Source organism: Schistocerca gregaria, chromosome 3, assembly GCF_023897955.1.
Source record: "Schistocerca gregaria isolate iqSchGreg1 chromosome 3, iqSchGreg1.2, whole genome shotgun sequence".
Classification (NCBI taxonomy): domain Eukaryota; kingdom Metazoa; phylum Arthropoda; class Insecta; order Orthoptera; family Acrididae; genus Schistocerca; species Schistocerca gregaria.
In genome coordinates, this window is record NC_064922.1 from 772,497,242 (window position 1) to 772,513,994 (window position 16,753).

The 16,753-nt window shown below is 42.5% G+C and overlaps 1 protein-coding gene across 1 annotated transcript in view; it reads right to left on the reverse strand.

Annotated features, from left to right (window-relative positions):
* LOC126355605 (zinc finger protein AEBP2) overlaps positions 1 to 16,753 on the reverse strand; it is a 137,887-nt gene that overhangs the window by 16,222 nt on the left and 104,912 nt on the right. The window contains exon 4 of the mRNA XM_050005968.1: positions 2,474 to 2,716. Within this exon, the coding sequence (XP_049861925.1) occupies positions 2,474 to 2,716 (243 nt within the window). The remainder of the gene's footprint in view (positions 1 to 2,473; positions 2,717 to 16,753) is intronic.

The following is a 16,753-nucleotide window of genomic DNA, read 5'->3' on the forward strand; positions in this document are numbered from 1 at the left end:
TGGCTTGTTTTCTAGCTTTGTCTGTGACATCAGCTGAACCAGCACAAACAATCAAGATGACAGTTAGTCCAGTAATATGATGATAAGTTTCCCAAACATGTCATGAAATGTTCTGCAGTTCTTTCAATGAGATGTCTTATCAAGCAAAACAAAGCAGCCAGAGACAACTGTTAATAAAGTGACTGATGACATACAAACCTTGTCAACATCAAGCAAGCTGTTAGAAGACACACAATCCCATATCTGTCAATCATATGGGAGGAAACATACAAGCTGTTACTGCCATCATTAGATGCCTGTTAGATGAATTCAGATATTGAATCTGTCAGTCATATGAGGAGAAATACATTCACTGCCGAAAGGAAGCAAACAAATAACAGAGCTCTCATTTCAGTTTTGTGTATTGTATGGTATTTGTTTGAAGTGAGGTTGGTGTAACTGCAGTGTGCATTAGTATACGTAATACATGATAAACCATTTCCTTAATTTATTTCTGTTGAGATAATGATTATTACTTATATGTTTAATCTTGCAAGTCAACGTTACAATACATAAAACAGAGGCTATTTTACTTTTGTTATTTTCACAGTATATGTTTAGAGCTGTGTAACAAAAGATAGAAGAAATCAGTAAGTTAAATACTGAAAAGTTAGTCCATTGCTACAGTGCACAATTTCACAAAATAAAGGAGGTTATTTCTGGAAATCTAAAGAATAACAAAAATGTTTTCGAGTCCACACCAACACCATGAGATTAAAAATGGTACAGAGCTTCAACAGTTGTTAGCCATTAAAAACGAGCAAGAAAGCAATTTTCAAAATGTTAAATATTGTAAGGATGCATTCAGATTGTGAGAACAGACCAACACCAGGATGTCACAGAACAATAGCCATAAGCCTGTGTTCGAACAATTTGTACATATTTCAAATAATTTACAATATGTTCTCCTAAGTATTTGAGTTTATTTGGAAATTATAATCTTAATGAGGTTTGTATTTCTATAAACAAAGGCCATATGTATGCATCAAAGAATAACACCCAAATACAACTGCTATGTACATCCACTGCTGTCATTTACATTTCTCATATAAATAAATTAGTACCATACAAAAATTTTGTTAGTCTGTTAAGATGTATTTGGGGCTATAATCAATAAATACAGTGTATGAAGTACTCAGAAAGCTTAGCACTGGGAAGATGACAGGCATTTTCTCAACATTGCTCTTGTAATAAGCCATGGTGATATACATATTTTACTTCTTTGCAGATGTTTTGTACTCTCATCATCCATCCCAGTACTAAACTGAACGTTACTAGTGTGCCAGGGCATGCATGTAAGTGAAGTATGAACAGTATTATTTGGGAGTTTACAAAAAATGTATGTTAACGTAGATACAAAGTTTGATTACAAGTGCGTCACTGTTCTTTCAAAGTCTATGGGAATGTACACAGTAGAAAGTGACATAATATAGCTTCAGTAAATTAAATTCGATATCTACGTGAACATACGCTGCTAACAACTGTGCAGGAGAGAGGAGACTGACCAGATACTCTACAGATATGGCCCTTTTAATTATGAAAAAATTGCTTGCAAATTTGTGCATATTGTTCAAGCAGTGAGCAACATACTTTTTTCATCAGGATCAAAATAAACTTACTGCAAGACAAGTCAACACACACTTGTGTGGTTCTAAGTGATTGTTGAGTTGGTGCGACTAAGGAAAAATGTGTAACAAACACATTTGTGTCAAGAAAGTATACAAATATACAAGTGTGTACTCCTTTGATGTGGATCAGTAGTAGATATGATCAAAAAACTGTATTGTATCAAGACTGAATCTGCAATTTGCAACAATATGTACACTTTGGGAGTAGCACTCTGTGTATCTTTGCTCAAATTATGTTGTACACATTAAAACTACTGATTTTTTGTTCAGCAGGTTGACTGAATATCTTTATGCTTATATAGTACTTTATAAGCATATCACAGACCTTTTATTTATGACTGATGACTGTATTCACTTTGGGAGTACCAAAAGTGATTAAAAAATAATCTTACCATATTTCTGATAAATGAGCACTTTCCCTATATTACATTGGCACAACATATGGTTGTTTTGTGGTCATCTGTATGTTCTGCAGCAGTTTCTCAAATACTGAATGAAGCTTTCAGCAAATTCCATTTTTTTGGGCCTTTGCAGAAATTTTAAGGAAAGTAATAAATTATTTCAATAAATGTGCCACTGCACTGTTAACTGTCAACAAATCTGGTCAATTCTGTGCTCTCCTGTAACAGCTGTGTCCTTTAAGACCCTTGTTAGGAAAGAGGTGTGTGTGTGTGTGTGTGTGTGTGTGTGTGTGTGTGTGTGTGTGTGTGTGTGTGTGTGTTTAGTCAAATTATGAGAATCTTTATTTGTTTGTCGGTGGTGTGTATCTTTTTTGTTGGCTGTACGTATACACTGGTAGTCTATGCTGGGGGGGAGGTGAGCTCTTCGACGTCAGTTGACTCGGTGCCTGGTTGTTCAGTGTCCTCGCCCTCTTCCTCCTCGAAGGGCGGGTATGTTGGCAATGTTATGCTGATGCGCCTGCTGCCCCCATCGCCAGAGGAGCCTCCGCCACCGCGGTTGCCGCCTCCCAGCAGACCACCTCTCAGCACCAGCCGACCGATTACTCGGAATAAGTACTGAGTGATCATTTGGATTTTCCTATCGATTATCTAGAAGCAAAGACGAGCTATTGGTATTCTATTCATCAATTGCACATGTTCCGATATTCCCATGTCCCTCGCTGTCCAGTGTCCTTTGATGAGGACCTGATTGTGGATGTCTAGCAGACAGTTTCTCAGTACTACTGTCTGTAATATCAGTCAAAACTGGTGGCCCTACTGCCCTATAACATAGAATGGAATGTCTCACAAAAAAGGTGTTCATATGGGGCAGCTGGATATCAGCATAATTTCTCACGAAAAACGACAGCGAATATAATTCATTTTGCAGAGATTTAAATCCTACCTCATAGTTTTGCGAAAATAAAAAGTGGGATGGGGTTCTAGCCTAAGCGAAAAACTGATGCGACTTTTTATGATCACTAGAGCATTCCTGTAGAGATGCAGGGAAGCTACCTTATGTTCACTGATTATCGTCCAAATAATTCCAGTTTGAAGTTGTGTCAATACAGAATGGCTGGCACATTTCAGTCTAATAGAAGATATTTCAGAAGCATTTTAAAAATCTGAAGATTTTTGCGGTGCAACTGGCGTGGTTGGTTGGGCGACGGTACCTGATAGATCATTTGCTATGAAACTTTTTATTTCGTTTCAAACTGTAGGACAGTTTAATCAAAAATTATTCACTAATGGGTCGAATCGTAACAGATGTAGTTTGCAGGATGTTGCTGTTGAGAAAAATGACTAATAAGAGATTAATCTTACTACATGTGTATGTACATGCCATATGCCTTATTCTCTAAGCTGCTGAGAACGCATGACAGAATAAAACATATGCACTGCAAGGAAGTATTTCCACTAAATAGGTTTATCACTTGCTTTTTTCTTTCCCATTGGCAACCTATTGAAAGTGAAACACAGATATGTCTATTATTCTAGGAAATTGAAGGAGATATATTAGGGTGAAGACAGTTCATTGTGATCTAGAGGAATATCGTGCTCAGCAACTACAAGTGCTGTGTTTCTGCGTCTTGCAAAGCTCCAGATATACGTCCCCGAAATATTGCGCGAGATGCCCAGCACCACTTTTGACTGCAATGCAACTGCAATTTGAATGGCCTGGAAAATAAAAATGCTATAACGTGGGACTAGAAATATCGTCAGATCGTTCCTCTGTCCTTCACATTGTGCACAGCTTGACAATCTATGCCATAAATCAGCGATTCCCAAACTTCTTTGATCACAGAACCTCAAAAAATGACATCCACGGCTTTACTGAATCCACAACTCATGTTGCACTTCATCGATTTTCAGAGCCAGCCCCTTGATTGATTCTTGCTTATTTTGAATTGCACATAGAAACATGGAATAGTGACTTTCCAGCATCATATAAATCGATTTTTGCTTTATTTGTTTATGTATTTGACACGTGATTTTTTCATGATTGACCAAAGGTGCTTTAAAAGACTGAGGTTTTGTGGGAAGCAGTTTGGGAACCGCTGTCATTAAAAACCGTTACGCCTTCGTTCGCATTGCCGCGGCGAGGAGTCGGCCGTCCCCTCTTCACGCAGCATATAGCGACAGCGCGGGATCGTTGGCTGCATCAAAGTAGCTCGTGACGTCTTCCTGCTCAGCAGCCGAGGTCGTTTCTGGCGCCGGCTGCCCGCCGCTGCGGCCGCTGTCCAGAATCCTCTGGCTCAACGCGCGGAAAACGGCCTGAGTGACCGGTGGGATCTGATTATCGATTGTCTAGAATCAGAGAAGTGCCTTTGTTTGGTGTCTTGTCCAGTCTGGTCCACCCCACTGACTTTAGCTTCTCACGAGTAGGATGGGAAGTCCGGGTCCTCGGTCGTAATTATGTATCCTAAATTAAATAGACTGGTAGGAGAAGAGCAAAGCCCACCAAATTACTTGAAAAAAAAGTTCTCGTATTTTTCAGTATAGATGATATCGTCATTTCGATGCCTATAGTCCGATTAAAATTACTAGATAGTTGACACTTCACGGGCTGGAGCCGGTTACCTTCAATTGGAGCGCTCAACATAACGCCCGAACCCTTCGCCGTTACCAAACTGCCCCAACGATCAGTCAGTTCATCTTGTCAGGCTTTCTTTCTCGTTGTGTTTGGATCCCGAATTCTAGATGTGATGAAATCCGAAATTAATGGGCCAGATCTAGAATTCGGGATCCAAACACAACGAGAAAGAAAGCCTGGCAAGATGAAATGAGCGATCGTTGGGGCAGTTTGGCACGACACTAACCAAACACTACTAGAGCGTTGCACAATACACGCGATTCAGCGCCATGTATACAGTTTTTATACCCACGGAGATCGGTTTCCTTTAGAAAAGTTTCGCATGACATTACGCGGAGCCGAAGGTTTTAAAGGCTGCAATTAATCGTTGATACTGGGCTATCAGAATCATAAATTAAACAAGTTAAGGCATCGTAGTGTAATGGTTAGCGCATTGGCCTGTTTTGTGAAAAATCGTAGTTCGAAACTAGTATATCACAGTGAATATTTGAATGCTTTTCATTTGTAAGTCTAATAAAAGGACTTTCATTGTTATTTTTGTTCAGTTAATCGATTTAAATATATTTTATAAATTTTTAAAACTTTGCCATGTCATTTTCATTATTGTATTGACATTTTTTATTTGCCTTCATTTTTTCCTAAATTCTTTTTTTTTTCATTTGGAATCTGCCAGTATCGTTTATAATCTACACCTAAGGACCAATCAGGACTGCTCATTGTTTGGTAAAGCGCCTGTTCGTGTAGCCAGTGTGAGGGTAGCTTCAGATAACCAATGAGTGATAGCGAGAAATACAGTTTGTTTTTTTTAGCGTTGAAACTGAAATTTTTGTCTTGAGTTTGCTCGTAGAGGTTAGCTTTAATTCCCCTGAAGAAAACGGTCGTGGTTTAATAGGTGTACGGCTGATTACTGACGCCGTTTTCTCAGATACATTGTACATCACGAGGTTGTGGTAAGGTTAAGACGTGAGTGTAAATTCAGGGCTACGAAATGCGTCATGTTCCGCAGTTCAGTGATTGGTCGCTTAAAATCAGCTGTCGACAGAGAAATCTCGCATTTCAGCCATGCCTGGCGGCCTCTTACAACATTGCTTCGCGTTGCACATTAACAGCATTTGTGAAGCGACTCGCCGTGTTTGTGTCACCCATAACTGAGCGGTAGCTGGCAGCCAACGTCGAAACGCTGCAGCGGCGTGTGACAGATGTCAACTATCAATCAATTTTAATCGTTCTTAGTCACCCTCTACCGTGGAAGCGCAACATAGTTTTTTCAAACAGAGCAGCTGACATATCTAGCAATGTAATTAACTATTGGCTCCTATTCGGGTTGGTCGGATTTCAAATCTGTATCTGACTTCCCTTGGATTTTCTGGACGTATTTGATAACGAAATGGGTACCTCGTGACGGTTCACTCCTCTGGGGCGGTGTCTGGGGTTTCCCTCTTCTTTGGAGTGCTCAATATCATCCTGACGCTGGAAACAGTTTGTATAGGAATTTTTACGCGAAGCGAACGAGACATCTAGCAATGTTGTTGATAATCTCGACTACCATTCGAGTTTCTGTACATTCATCTTTCGATATATCAAGGGGCGACAGATGTTACTATTTCTTTCTGTAGTGGAATATTAATATTTAGATCTTTTTTGCAGTTGCGTTGGTAATCAACGATCCACATATTAAATATAACAAATTTTGCCTTATACGACAGAAATTTAGGGTCATCCATACTAAACTCCTCCATTTAACTTTTCGTGTATTTGACTTTATCAAAGTCTGAAACTGACACGTACGAAAAGCTGCCCGACTGAAGATAGAAATTCCTTACCTTCTATGTAATTTTTTTAAATTTCAGACTTGTTTTCTGAATTCTCTAAAACCTCTAGAATCTTATTTAAGATGAAACTGGAAACAACTTTATACGAAGTGTATGGGAAAAGTAATGAGACTGATTTTTTATCTATTAAATTTTTAATTTTTTTCAAACAACAATATTGTCCCCTTTAAAGCAGCTTCCTTCGGCAGCTATACACCTGCAGAGTCGTTTCCAGTTTTGGTAGCAGCGCCGAAATGCTTCAGCGGGTAGGGTCTTTAATATGTCGGTCACCATCTTTTGAATGTGCTCCAGGGTTACAACAATGACGTCCTTTAGAGATATTTTTCAATTGCAGGAAAAGAAAAATGTCACAAGGACTCGCAGCATCTACTTGTCTGCAATGTCTGGTCCCACTCGATTCACCCTTTTCCTGAGCCTTTCAAGGACATCTTTGTGAAACATTTTACTGATAGTTTGTTTTCTAGGAACAAGTTCCTTCTGCACGATACCCATACTGTCAAAAAAAAAGAACAGTATTGTTTTGATCTTTGATTTGCTCTTTCGATTTTTTTTCCTGTCTACGAGATAGCACACGTTCGACGCTCTCGTCCGTTCTTGAAGTTAAAGGTCTCCCTGAGCGAGGTTCATCTTCATCGTGTTTTCTGTCTTACATAAATGATTTGTGCCAGCGAAAAACATATGCCCTTAATGAGAAATGTTCACTGAGTGAGGTGGCACAGTGGCTAGCACACTGGACTAGCATTCGGGAGGATGACGGTTCAATCCCGCGTCCGGCCATCCTGACGTAGGTTTTCCGTGATTTCCCTAAATCCCTCCAGGCAAATGCCGGGATGGTTGCTTTGAAAGGGCACGGCCGACGTCCTTCCCCGTCCTTCCCTAATCCAATGAGACTGATAACCTCGCTCTCTGGTCTCCTCCCCCAAACAACTCAACCCAACCCAACCCAACCCTACCCAGCCCAAGAAATGTTCCCCATATACCTGTTTTAACTTTTCAAGGGTCACAGTCGCGGATTCCCAGAGTTTCACTCAAAACTTGATGGGATAAGGTTGCACTAAACTCCGATGTTCCATTTTCGGAACACACAACGAAAACAATTTCATTTGTGGCGCTCTAAAAATCACGTGATATCTGTACGAACCTGATACTCGGGCAGAGCATCTGGATGGTACGAACTACCAGTCTACACTAGTATAACAACACACGCTCGCAGTGTAGTCAGTCTCATTATTTTTCTCAAACACTTCGTATGCTGACCAACTTTTCGTCGTTTGCACCTCACTGAAATCTGCGGTATTGCAAATTAGCACATGACAATTCAGTGCTAAGTTTTTGGTCAGTTATGCTACGGTTTACACTGTAATCCTATATCATATGGACGTGGAATATCTGTTGTCTGTGAAGACGCGCCAATAAAATATACACACCTCTTGGATCTGTGAACATCTGTGTTGAACAATCTAGAATGGAAAATTTCAGGCGAGTTCAAGTGAAGAAAAGAACATTTATGCAGATAAAATCTCGCGATTCTATGGATACGTTGTCGCAACTGCCAGAGAGTCGGTACGTAAGTTATTCGTCCACAGGCACCATCTTGCAGTTGGATGTTCTGCGGTAGGTTGTCTCCCCCCCCCCCCCCCCCCCCCACCCCGCCCCCCTGGCCTATCTTAACCATACCATACGGTGGCACAACCCTCTAATGTATTCACGAACATTGTGCGAATTTTAGAAGGGGCTCTTTTTTTTTTATTTTTAAGGTCTGACCGGTCGCGAAATGGAAACCGCAGTGAAAAATCAAAAAGTTTTATTTGCAACATTTAGCTACACCTTCCAGCTACCAGCTACTTCTCTACACAGTCACCGCTCCGTCAGACATTTGTCTTAGCATTGTACCAACATTCCCACACCCTCGTCATAGAAGGCAGATGCCCGTGCTTTTCGCCAATTCCCTACCCTGGTTTGCATCTCGCTGTCTGTGCCAAAATGCTGTTCTCATAGCCAGCGTTCCATGTCGGAAAAAGAGATGAAAACCAGAGAGATCCAAGTCCGGTCTTTATGGTAAGTGATCGGGAGGTTCTGTTGTCTTAGGCATCTTTACATGCTCACTGTGCGCTCAGAACTGAAAAATGCGACGTGGTGCGATCGTCGGGCATACCAGAGACTCCGCGCAACACGTTTGCGCAAAGCTTAAGCGGATTTTCACTTTGGCTTTAATTTTGCGACCGATCAAACCTTGAAAAAAGAATAGCCCTCGTACAAAGGGGTTGTCACAATACTTTCCGATGTGAAAGCAGAGTTTACCACTGTTTCACGTGCAAAGTTTATGGAGATCACTTTATTCCTCATTTATGAATTCGGTGGTTCAGAGGGTGACTCATCGGCATTATATCTGCACCTCAGTTTCTCTGGTACTTCTACTATGAATGGAGGAAGGCTGGCATTAAACGTCTGGTCGACGACGGGGTTGTTAGACACGGATCACAAACTATGTTATTTCCTTGCATTTGCCTTAAGAGATTTAGGGAAATAACGGAAAACATAAACCAGAATGATTGGAGGGGGATTTGAACAGTCGCCATGCTGAATGTATGTTCAATGTCTTAACCACTGTGCAAGCAACCTCACTGAGTGGTGCTTTGATGGTTTCTTGTAAACTTTCATAAAGGACCTACGGTACATTTCTGCCTATATAACGCTGCAGCTAGTCTTGAAGGTGAACGATATGGCATTTGACGCTAGACATCCACAGACAGCATGGACTAACGAGAGACAGGGACAGACCAAGTATTTCTAGACGAGGCTTGCCATTTGCAAAAGGGCTCCAACGAAAGTCAGACAGGGTTTCAAGAAAAAATTGACAAGAATCAATCATAACTTCCTACTGCTGTTGATCGTCTGAGACAGAGATAAGAATTACAAAGAGTGCTGCCTACGTGAAATGGAAACATGTTTGCATCAAAAGTTGTAAGTAGCAGAGTAGACAGTTTCCACAACCAAGAGATCAGAACAGAAGTTAATACATTTCAGTTACAACTAGGAAAGAAATGGAGTTCGGGTTTTTATAGTGTCAATCTTTGCTAATAATGACTAAGTTGTCGATGCAAGAAATAAATATTGGGAAACTGAGTCAGCGTCTGGTTAGTTCATGAGATTAATGTGTATCTAATAAACAAAAAAACTGTGCCGTAAGGTGAACTATTGGTGGTGAGTAACAAGGTGCGGAATCAGTGACTGAGGTTGAAATAAATTTGTTGTAAAATGTCTACTCTGCTACTAAACCGTTGGTTTTGCATTCTTTACAGACGAAACTGTTTGCGGTTTAACGTGTAAGCTAAAGAGGCTGACTTCGATGGAATCAGGAAGTACGAATGTATCTCCCGTTAGGATCTGTTTCCATTCTTGTGGACGACTTTTTGTCTGATTGAATGCATGTTGAATCTTTTCTATGTTCAAAATTTACCAGGTTGATGGAGAACAAGACCCGTGCATGCATGACCGAAGGAACACTGTGACGTACTTCTGAATAACACAGGCATTGCAATATCTGAATCATGCGCCAACACTGGACAGGCAGTTTTCATTTAAAATGTTCTCCTGTACAGGAATATAGGTAATGAATGTATGAGTGCAGGCTGTGGACACATGGTTGACGACATATGGAAGTTTGGTTCTGGCCGTAAGTCGTGCTCGGTTAGTCTAATGGTAAGGCGACGGCTCATAAGCGGGAAATAGGGGTTCGTGATTCGGTCCGACACAAACTTTCACTGTTATCATTCCATTATACAGCTGATGGTTGCCCATATTCGCAATTACGAAGACATTTCATGTGTTTCATGACGGCTGTAGTCGCCGCAGTGCCTGTTCCTTCAGAGAGGCATGCATATCCGAAGAAACATTACATAGTACTTCTGGAGAGGGACTGCACGTCTTGCATTGGTCCGCACTGGAAATGGTGACTATTCAGGCTTTTGACAGGTGGTCATGTCTATGTGACTGGACAGTGTATCTTTGTTTCAACATTCTGGTGTTCAGATGTCACCCTTTCTTATAAGTTTTGATGATAAATATGCTGTGGAGAGTGCTGTGGTAATAGCAGCGTTCACAGGACTGCAGGTATACTTTCCCGGTTCGACGAACACTCAGGCATTCCATCAAACTCGCTAAATCGCCCGATCTCAATCCCATAAGAAATATATGGGACTATCTGGAGCAGGGTAAAACCTTAGCGAATAACTTCCTCTCAATTTCTTTGCTCTACACTATGAAATCTTCAGTGGGTGGCTTCGACTGTATGTGGATTCTTTTCTACGCATAGAGTAGAAATATCTCTGGAGTGTGCATTGCGCCCTGCGCATGTTGTCAACATTAAACTGCAATTGTCACGTGATCTAGGGACGACGTCGATTGTTTAGCGCCAATTCGCGTCCGTCATCAGGTAACGTCACGTCTCGTCACATAACACCAAAACATTCTACAATACCTTTCGAATGGAGGCATTCGCACAGGTCGTCAACGGAACGTCACGTCATTTCACGGTACGTCAAGGTTTCTCGGGAAGAAAATTTTAACGGTACCAGTCTGTTAAGATCTTAAGTTAACCTATTTTCACCGCGCTCATTCTCCTTATAATAGTCGATTTTATACTGTTGTATTTTCATAATCTTTATTTTATAATAGCGCTTTGTTTTAGTGACAAATTGGAGATGTTCCATGACGACTGGGATATTTTTTTCCACTTTCTTACACAACCGAGGTCGTATATCTGAAGGCGAAAAGTTATTTAGGTTTTACTTTAACACAACGGCGCTGACACCCACAATGTACATGTATAAGAACATAAGTAGACGAAGCAATTTACACCATATGACATTTTAAGCAAAAAAGTCAGCTTTAATGAAGGAATAAAATACAGTTGTATATGACGTTATTAATTACGTAAGAAAAAACATAATAAATAAGTTTAACAGGCTTCATTAATGCGTTTGAAGCTTTCTTTGATGTGTACGAATGTACATATTTTCCCTAGCAAATAATTGTCGATGCTTTGAAACGTTGTCTCACTGCTCAGTAATTTACCAAACGTAATTGATCAAGAACATAGGTTATAAAGTTTGCTTCGGCCATTGACAAATTTTGTCGTTGTTAGCTCCTCAGTTCTGATACTATACTCTAACATTTTATGCATGTTAGGGAGGGTGACTCAAAACCCCAATTTCGCCGTTCAGTACTGTGTTAAGCGACTTGACGAGATGTGACACACTGACGTGAAGCTCCTGTGACGTCATGTTCGTTCATTTTGCTCTTCAAAGCTAAGAGCCCAATTTATTTCAAATATCAGAAGTAAACTGTTATGGTGCCTGCAAACGTCTATACTAAATCCACAGCACTTACGAAGGGAATCTGTCTTTACTGGCGATATGACAACATTCAAAATTTATAGGGCAAATGTCGGACAAATCTGCGGCGTCCCGAGATCACGTGACCATTGTGGCAACGTATGTTGACAGCACAAAATCAATTCTGCGCTTCTGAATGCTCACTCCAGAGATACGTATTTCTACTCTTTGGTTCTTCGCCAAAATGGGGTCATTATCTCAGTTGCGTTTAGTATCTGTACTCTAAACATGTTTAGTACAACAGTTGCAGTGGGGATGGCCAACCGTTGGGCGCAGTGTCGCGGCAGCTGCGCCGCGCGAGGTGTCCGCACAGTGTGCGTTACCTCGCTTTCTAGAGCGCGCGGGTGCCTGAAATACGAGCGGCCTGCTCTGGTGCTCTCCGTGGCTTTCCCGCGCTGGCCTCCTACCTGCCAGGCCGCTGGCCACACCACTGCTCGCCGCACGCTTTCCAAACCGCGCCCACGGCCGCTGTCTCCTTCTCCCTCCTGCAGCCCAGAAACTGACGCCACTCACTGCTGCCACGTATGTGTGGAACAGTCCTTAAACACACCGAGGTGACAAAAGGCACGGATAGCGATATGCACATACAGGGTGTTACAAAAAGGTACGGCCAAACTTTCAGGAAACATCCCTCACACACAAAGTAAGAAAATATGTTATGCGGACATGTGTTCTGAAACGCTTACTTTCCATGTTAGAGCTCATTTTAGTTTCGTCAGTAGGTACTGTACTTCCTCGATTCACCGCCAGTTGGCCCAATTGAAGGAAGGTAATGTTGACTTCGGTGCTTGTGTTGAGATGCGACTCACTGCTCTACAGTACTAGCATCAGGCACATCAGTACGTAGCATCAACAGGTTAGCGTTCATCACGAACGTGGTTTTGCAGTCAGTGCAATGTTTAAAAATGCGAAATTGGCAGATGCACATTTGATGTGTGGATTAGCACGGGGTACGTTTGTATCGAGACAGATTTCCAGAACGAAGGTGACCCGACAGGAAGACGTTCGAAGCAAACTGATCGGCGTCTTAGGGAGCACGGAACACTCCAGCCTATGACTCGCGACTGGGCAAGACCTAGAACGACGAGGACACCTGCAATGACGAGGTAATTCTTTGTACAGTTAACGATAACCCTAATGTCAGCGTCATAGAAGTTGCTGCTGTACAAGGTAACGTTGGCCACGTCACTGTATGGAGAGTGCTACGGGAGAACCAGTTGTTTCCGTACCATGTACTGCGTTTGCAGGCACTATCAGCAGCTGATTGGCCTCCACAGGTACACTTCTGCGAATGGTTCATCCAACAATGTGTCAATCCTCATTTCAGTGCAAATGTTCTCGTTACGGATGAGGCTTCATTCCAAAGTGATCAAATTGTAAATTTTCACAGTCAACGTGTGTGGGCTGACGAGAATCCGCACACAATTGTGCAATCACGTAATCAACACAGATTTTCTGTGAAAGTTTGGGCAGGCATTGTTGGTGATGTTTCGATTGGGCCCCCTGTTCTTCCACCTACGCTCAATGGAGCACGTTATCATGATTTCATACGTGATACTCTACCTGTGCTGCTAGAACATATGCCTTTACAAGTACGACACAACATGTGGTTCATGCACGATGGAGCTCCTGCACATTTCAGTCGAAGTGTTCGTACGCTTCTCAACAACAGATTCGGTGACCGACGGATTGGTAGAGGCGGACCAATTCCATGGCCTCCACGCTCTCCTGACCTCAACCCTCTTGACTTTCATTTATGGGGGCATTTCAAAGCTCTTGTCTACGCAACCCCGGTACCAAATGTAAAGACTCTTCGTGCTCGTATTGTGGACGGCTATGATACAATATGCCATTCTCCAGGGCTGCATCAGCGCATCAGGGATTCCATGCGACGGAGGGTGGATGCATGTATCCTCGCTAACGGAGGACATTTTGAACATTTCCTGTAACAAAGTGTTTGAAGTAACGCTGGTACGTTCTGTTGCTGTGTGTTTCCATTCCATGATTAATGGGATTTGAAGAGAAGTAATAAAATGAGCAATAACATGGAAAGTAAGCGTTTTCGGACACATGTCCACATAACATGTTTTCTTCCTTTGTGTGTGAGGAATGTTTCCTGAAAGTTTGGCCGTACCTTTTTGTAACAGCCTGTACACAGATCGCGGCAGTATCGTGACACAGAAGGTATAGACGGAGAGTGCGTTGGCAGAGCTGTCATTTATACAGGGTGATAAATACTTAAACCGACAAACTGTGGGAGGTTTTAGGGGTCATCAAAACAAATATTTTTCCCTAATGTCATTTTTTCCTATGAGGAATATTTAAACCGGTAGAGGAAGATTTCTCTGGCGGCAAATTAATTACACCAACGAACACTTTTCCATTTTTTATGACCAAGAGACAACACTTTAACACAACCCAATTTTAATTACAGTATATTTTTAAAAATGCCTCAATTGACATGTAAACAAAGGTTACACCGTCGGGTCATGTTCTGTCTGACACGGGCAAAAACTCGAGGAGTATCCTGAATTGTTCCTGCTGCTGCTACTATCCGGGCAACCAGATCCTCTTCTGATGCAACAGGGGTTGCGTAAAACAAGGTTGCGCATCTCTCCCCACACAAAAAAAGTCCAAAGGGGACATATCTGGGGATCCAGCAGGCCATGGTACAGGACCACCTCTGTCAATCCACATTTCTGGAAACCGTCGGTCCAGGAATCGACGCACACGACGACTGAAATGTGCCTGAGTCCCGTCATGTTGGAAACACCTGCGTTGTCTTGTAGGGAGTGGGACGTCTTCCAGCAATTCTGGCAGTGCTCTGGCGAGAAAATTGTAATAGTGCCTGCCATTTAATGGCCTAGGTAGCAGATGCGGCCCAATTAAACAGTCCCCAACAACACCGACCCACACATTAACGAAGAACCGTACTTGAGAGCTAGTAACTGTGGCATGTGGGTTATCCTCACTCCAAACATGAGAATTGTGCATGTTGAAGACTCCATCACGCCCGAACGTTGCTCCATCAGTAAATAACACAGAGGATGGAAATGTAGGGTGCATTTCACACTGTTCCAGGTACAACTGCGAAAACTGTGCTCTGGGTGGATAATCAACTGGTTCCAGGTTGTGGACACGTTGTAAGTGAAATGGACGTAACAATTGCTCTCGAAGGACTGTTCTTACATTCGTCTGATTCGTCCCCATGTTACGTGCAATTGCATGAGTGCTGATTGAAGGATCCCGCTCCACATGCTGCAAGGCAGCTTCCTCAAATTGCAGCACTCTTACCGAGCGACGGCGTCCCTGTCCAGGTAATCTGCTAAATGACCCGGTCTCACGCAGACGTTGGTACACAGCAGCAAAGGTCATTTGATGCAGGATACGGTGATTAGGATATTGTTATTGATTAACGTGTTGTGCAGCTCGTCCGTCGTGGTGCGCTACGTATTACGCACCAACCATATCAGTGTAGTCACTCTAGGTGTATCGCTTCATTAGTAACAGACACAATGCCTACAACTGAAGATCGTAATACGGCCTCCACCGGTTTAAATAATCCTCATAGGAAAAAATGACATTAGGGAAAAATACTTATTTTGATGTCCCCTACAACCTCCCAAAGTTTGTCAGTTTAAATACTTTTCGCCCTGTATACTCCAGTGATTCATCTGACAAGGTTTCCGACTGTATGTGGCCACACGATGAGAATCAACAGGTTTTGAAAGCGGAATGGTAGTTGCAGCTAGACACATGCGACGTTCCATTACCTAGGGAATTCAGTATTCCGTGATCTACAGTGTCAAGTGTGTGCTGAGAACACCAAATTTCAGGCATTATCTTCCACCACGGACGTCGCAGTAGCCGACGGCCTTCATTTAACGACCGAGAGCAGTGGCGTTTGCAGAGCTGTCAGTGCTAATATACAAGCAACACTGCATGAAATAACTACAGAAATCAATGAGGGACGTACGACGAACGTATCCGTTAGGGCAGTGCAGCGAAATTTAGCGCTATGGCATCAGACAACCGGCCCGAGTGCCTTTGGTAATAGCACACCGGCCTGAGCTACTCTGCTGGGACCGTGACCATACCGGTTGGAGCCTACAAGAAAGGAGAACCGTGACCTGGTAACCTGAGTCTCGATTTTAGTTGGTAAGACCTGATGGTGGGGTTAGAGTGTGGCGCAGATCCCACGAAGTCATGGACTCAATTATTCAACAAGGTCTGTACAGGCTTGTGGTGGCTCCATAATGGTGTGGGCTGTGTTTACATAGACTGTGTTGTAAACCCTCGTCGCCAGTTTTGTGAAGGCCTCGTCGCTACTGCTGTGGGGGGCAGAGTTTGTGGGTTCGTGAAACGGCTTCTGATGCAGTACACCAGTAAGACACTTTCTGCCTGCCACTATTACACAGCTATCTCCCAGAATCAGGTAACAGGAGAGGAGAACGAAAGTTCTACAGCACTCCAACAAATTAGTAACAAAGTCTCACAAACGAATTACAAGGTTTACTTATCTTTGTGACTTGTTGATTGATTAAGTCTGCAACACTGCATGTAATGTAACACAAAAAAGGTCCTCAATGGCTAAGTGAAAATAATCGTCGGTAAACTTCACAATACATAGCAAATGCTATGTTCACTTCTAAGAGTTCACCATATGACGTTCCCTGTCTAAATGAGCTCTGGACGGTGATCTATAACCAAGTGGGCGAGAGCCGCTTTCTATTTTCCGAGTAGGCTTCTGTCCGGCAATGGTGAATTGCACTCGGCCGGCAACTGGCCGAGGTCAAGTCGATATCTTTATCCTCAGCGCCAACCG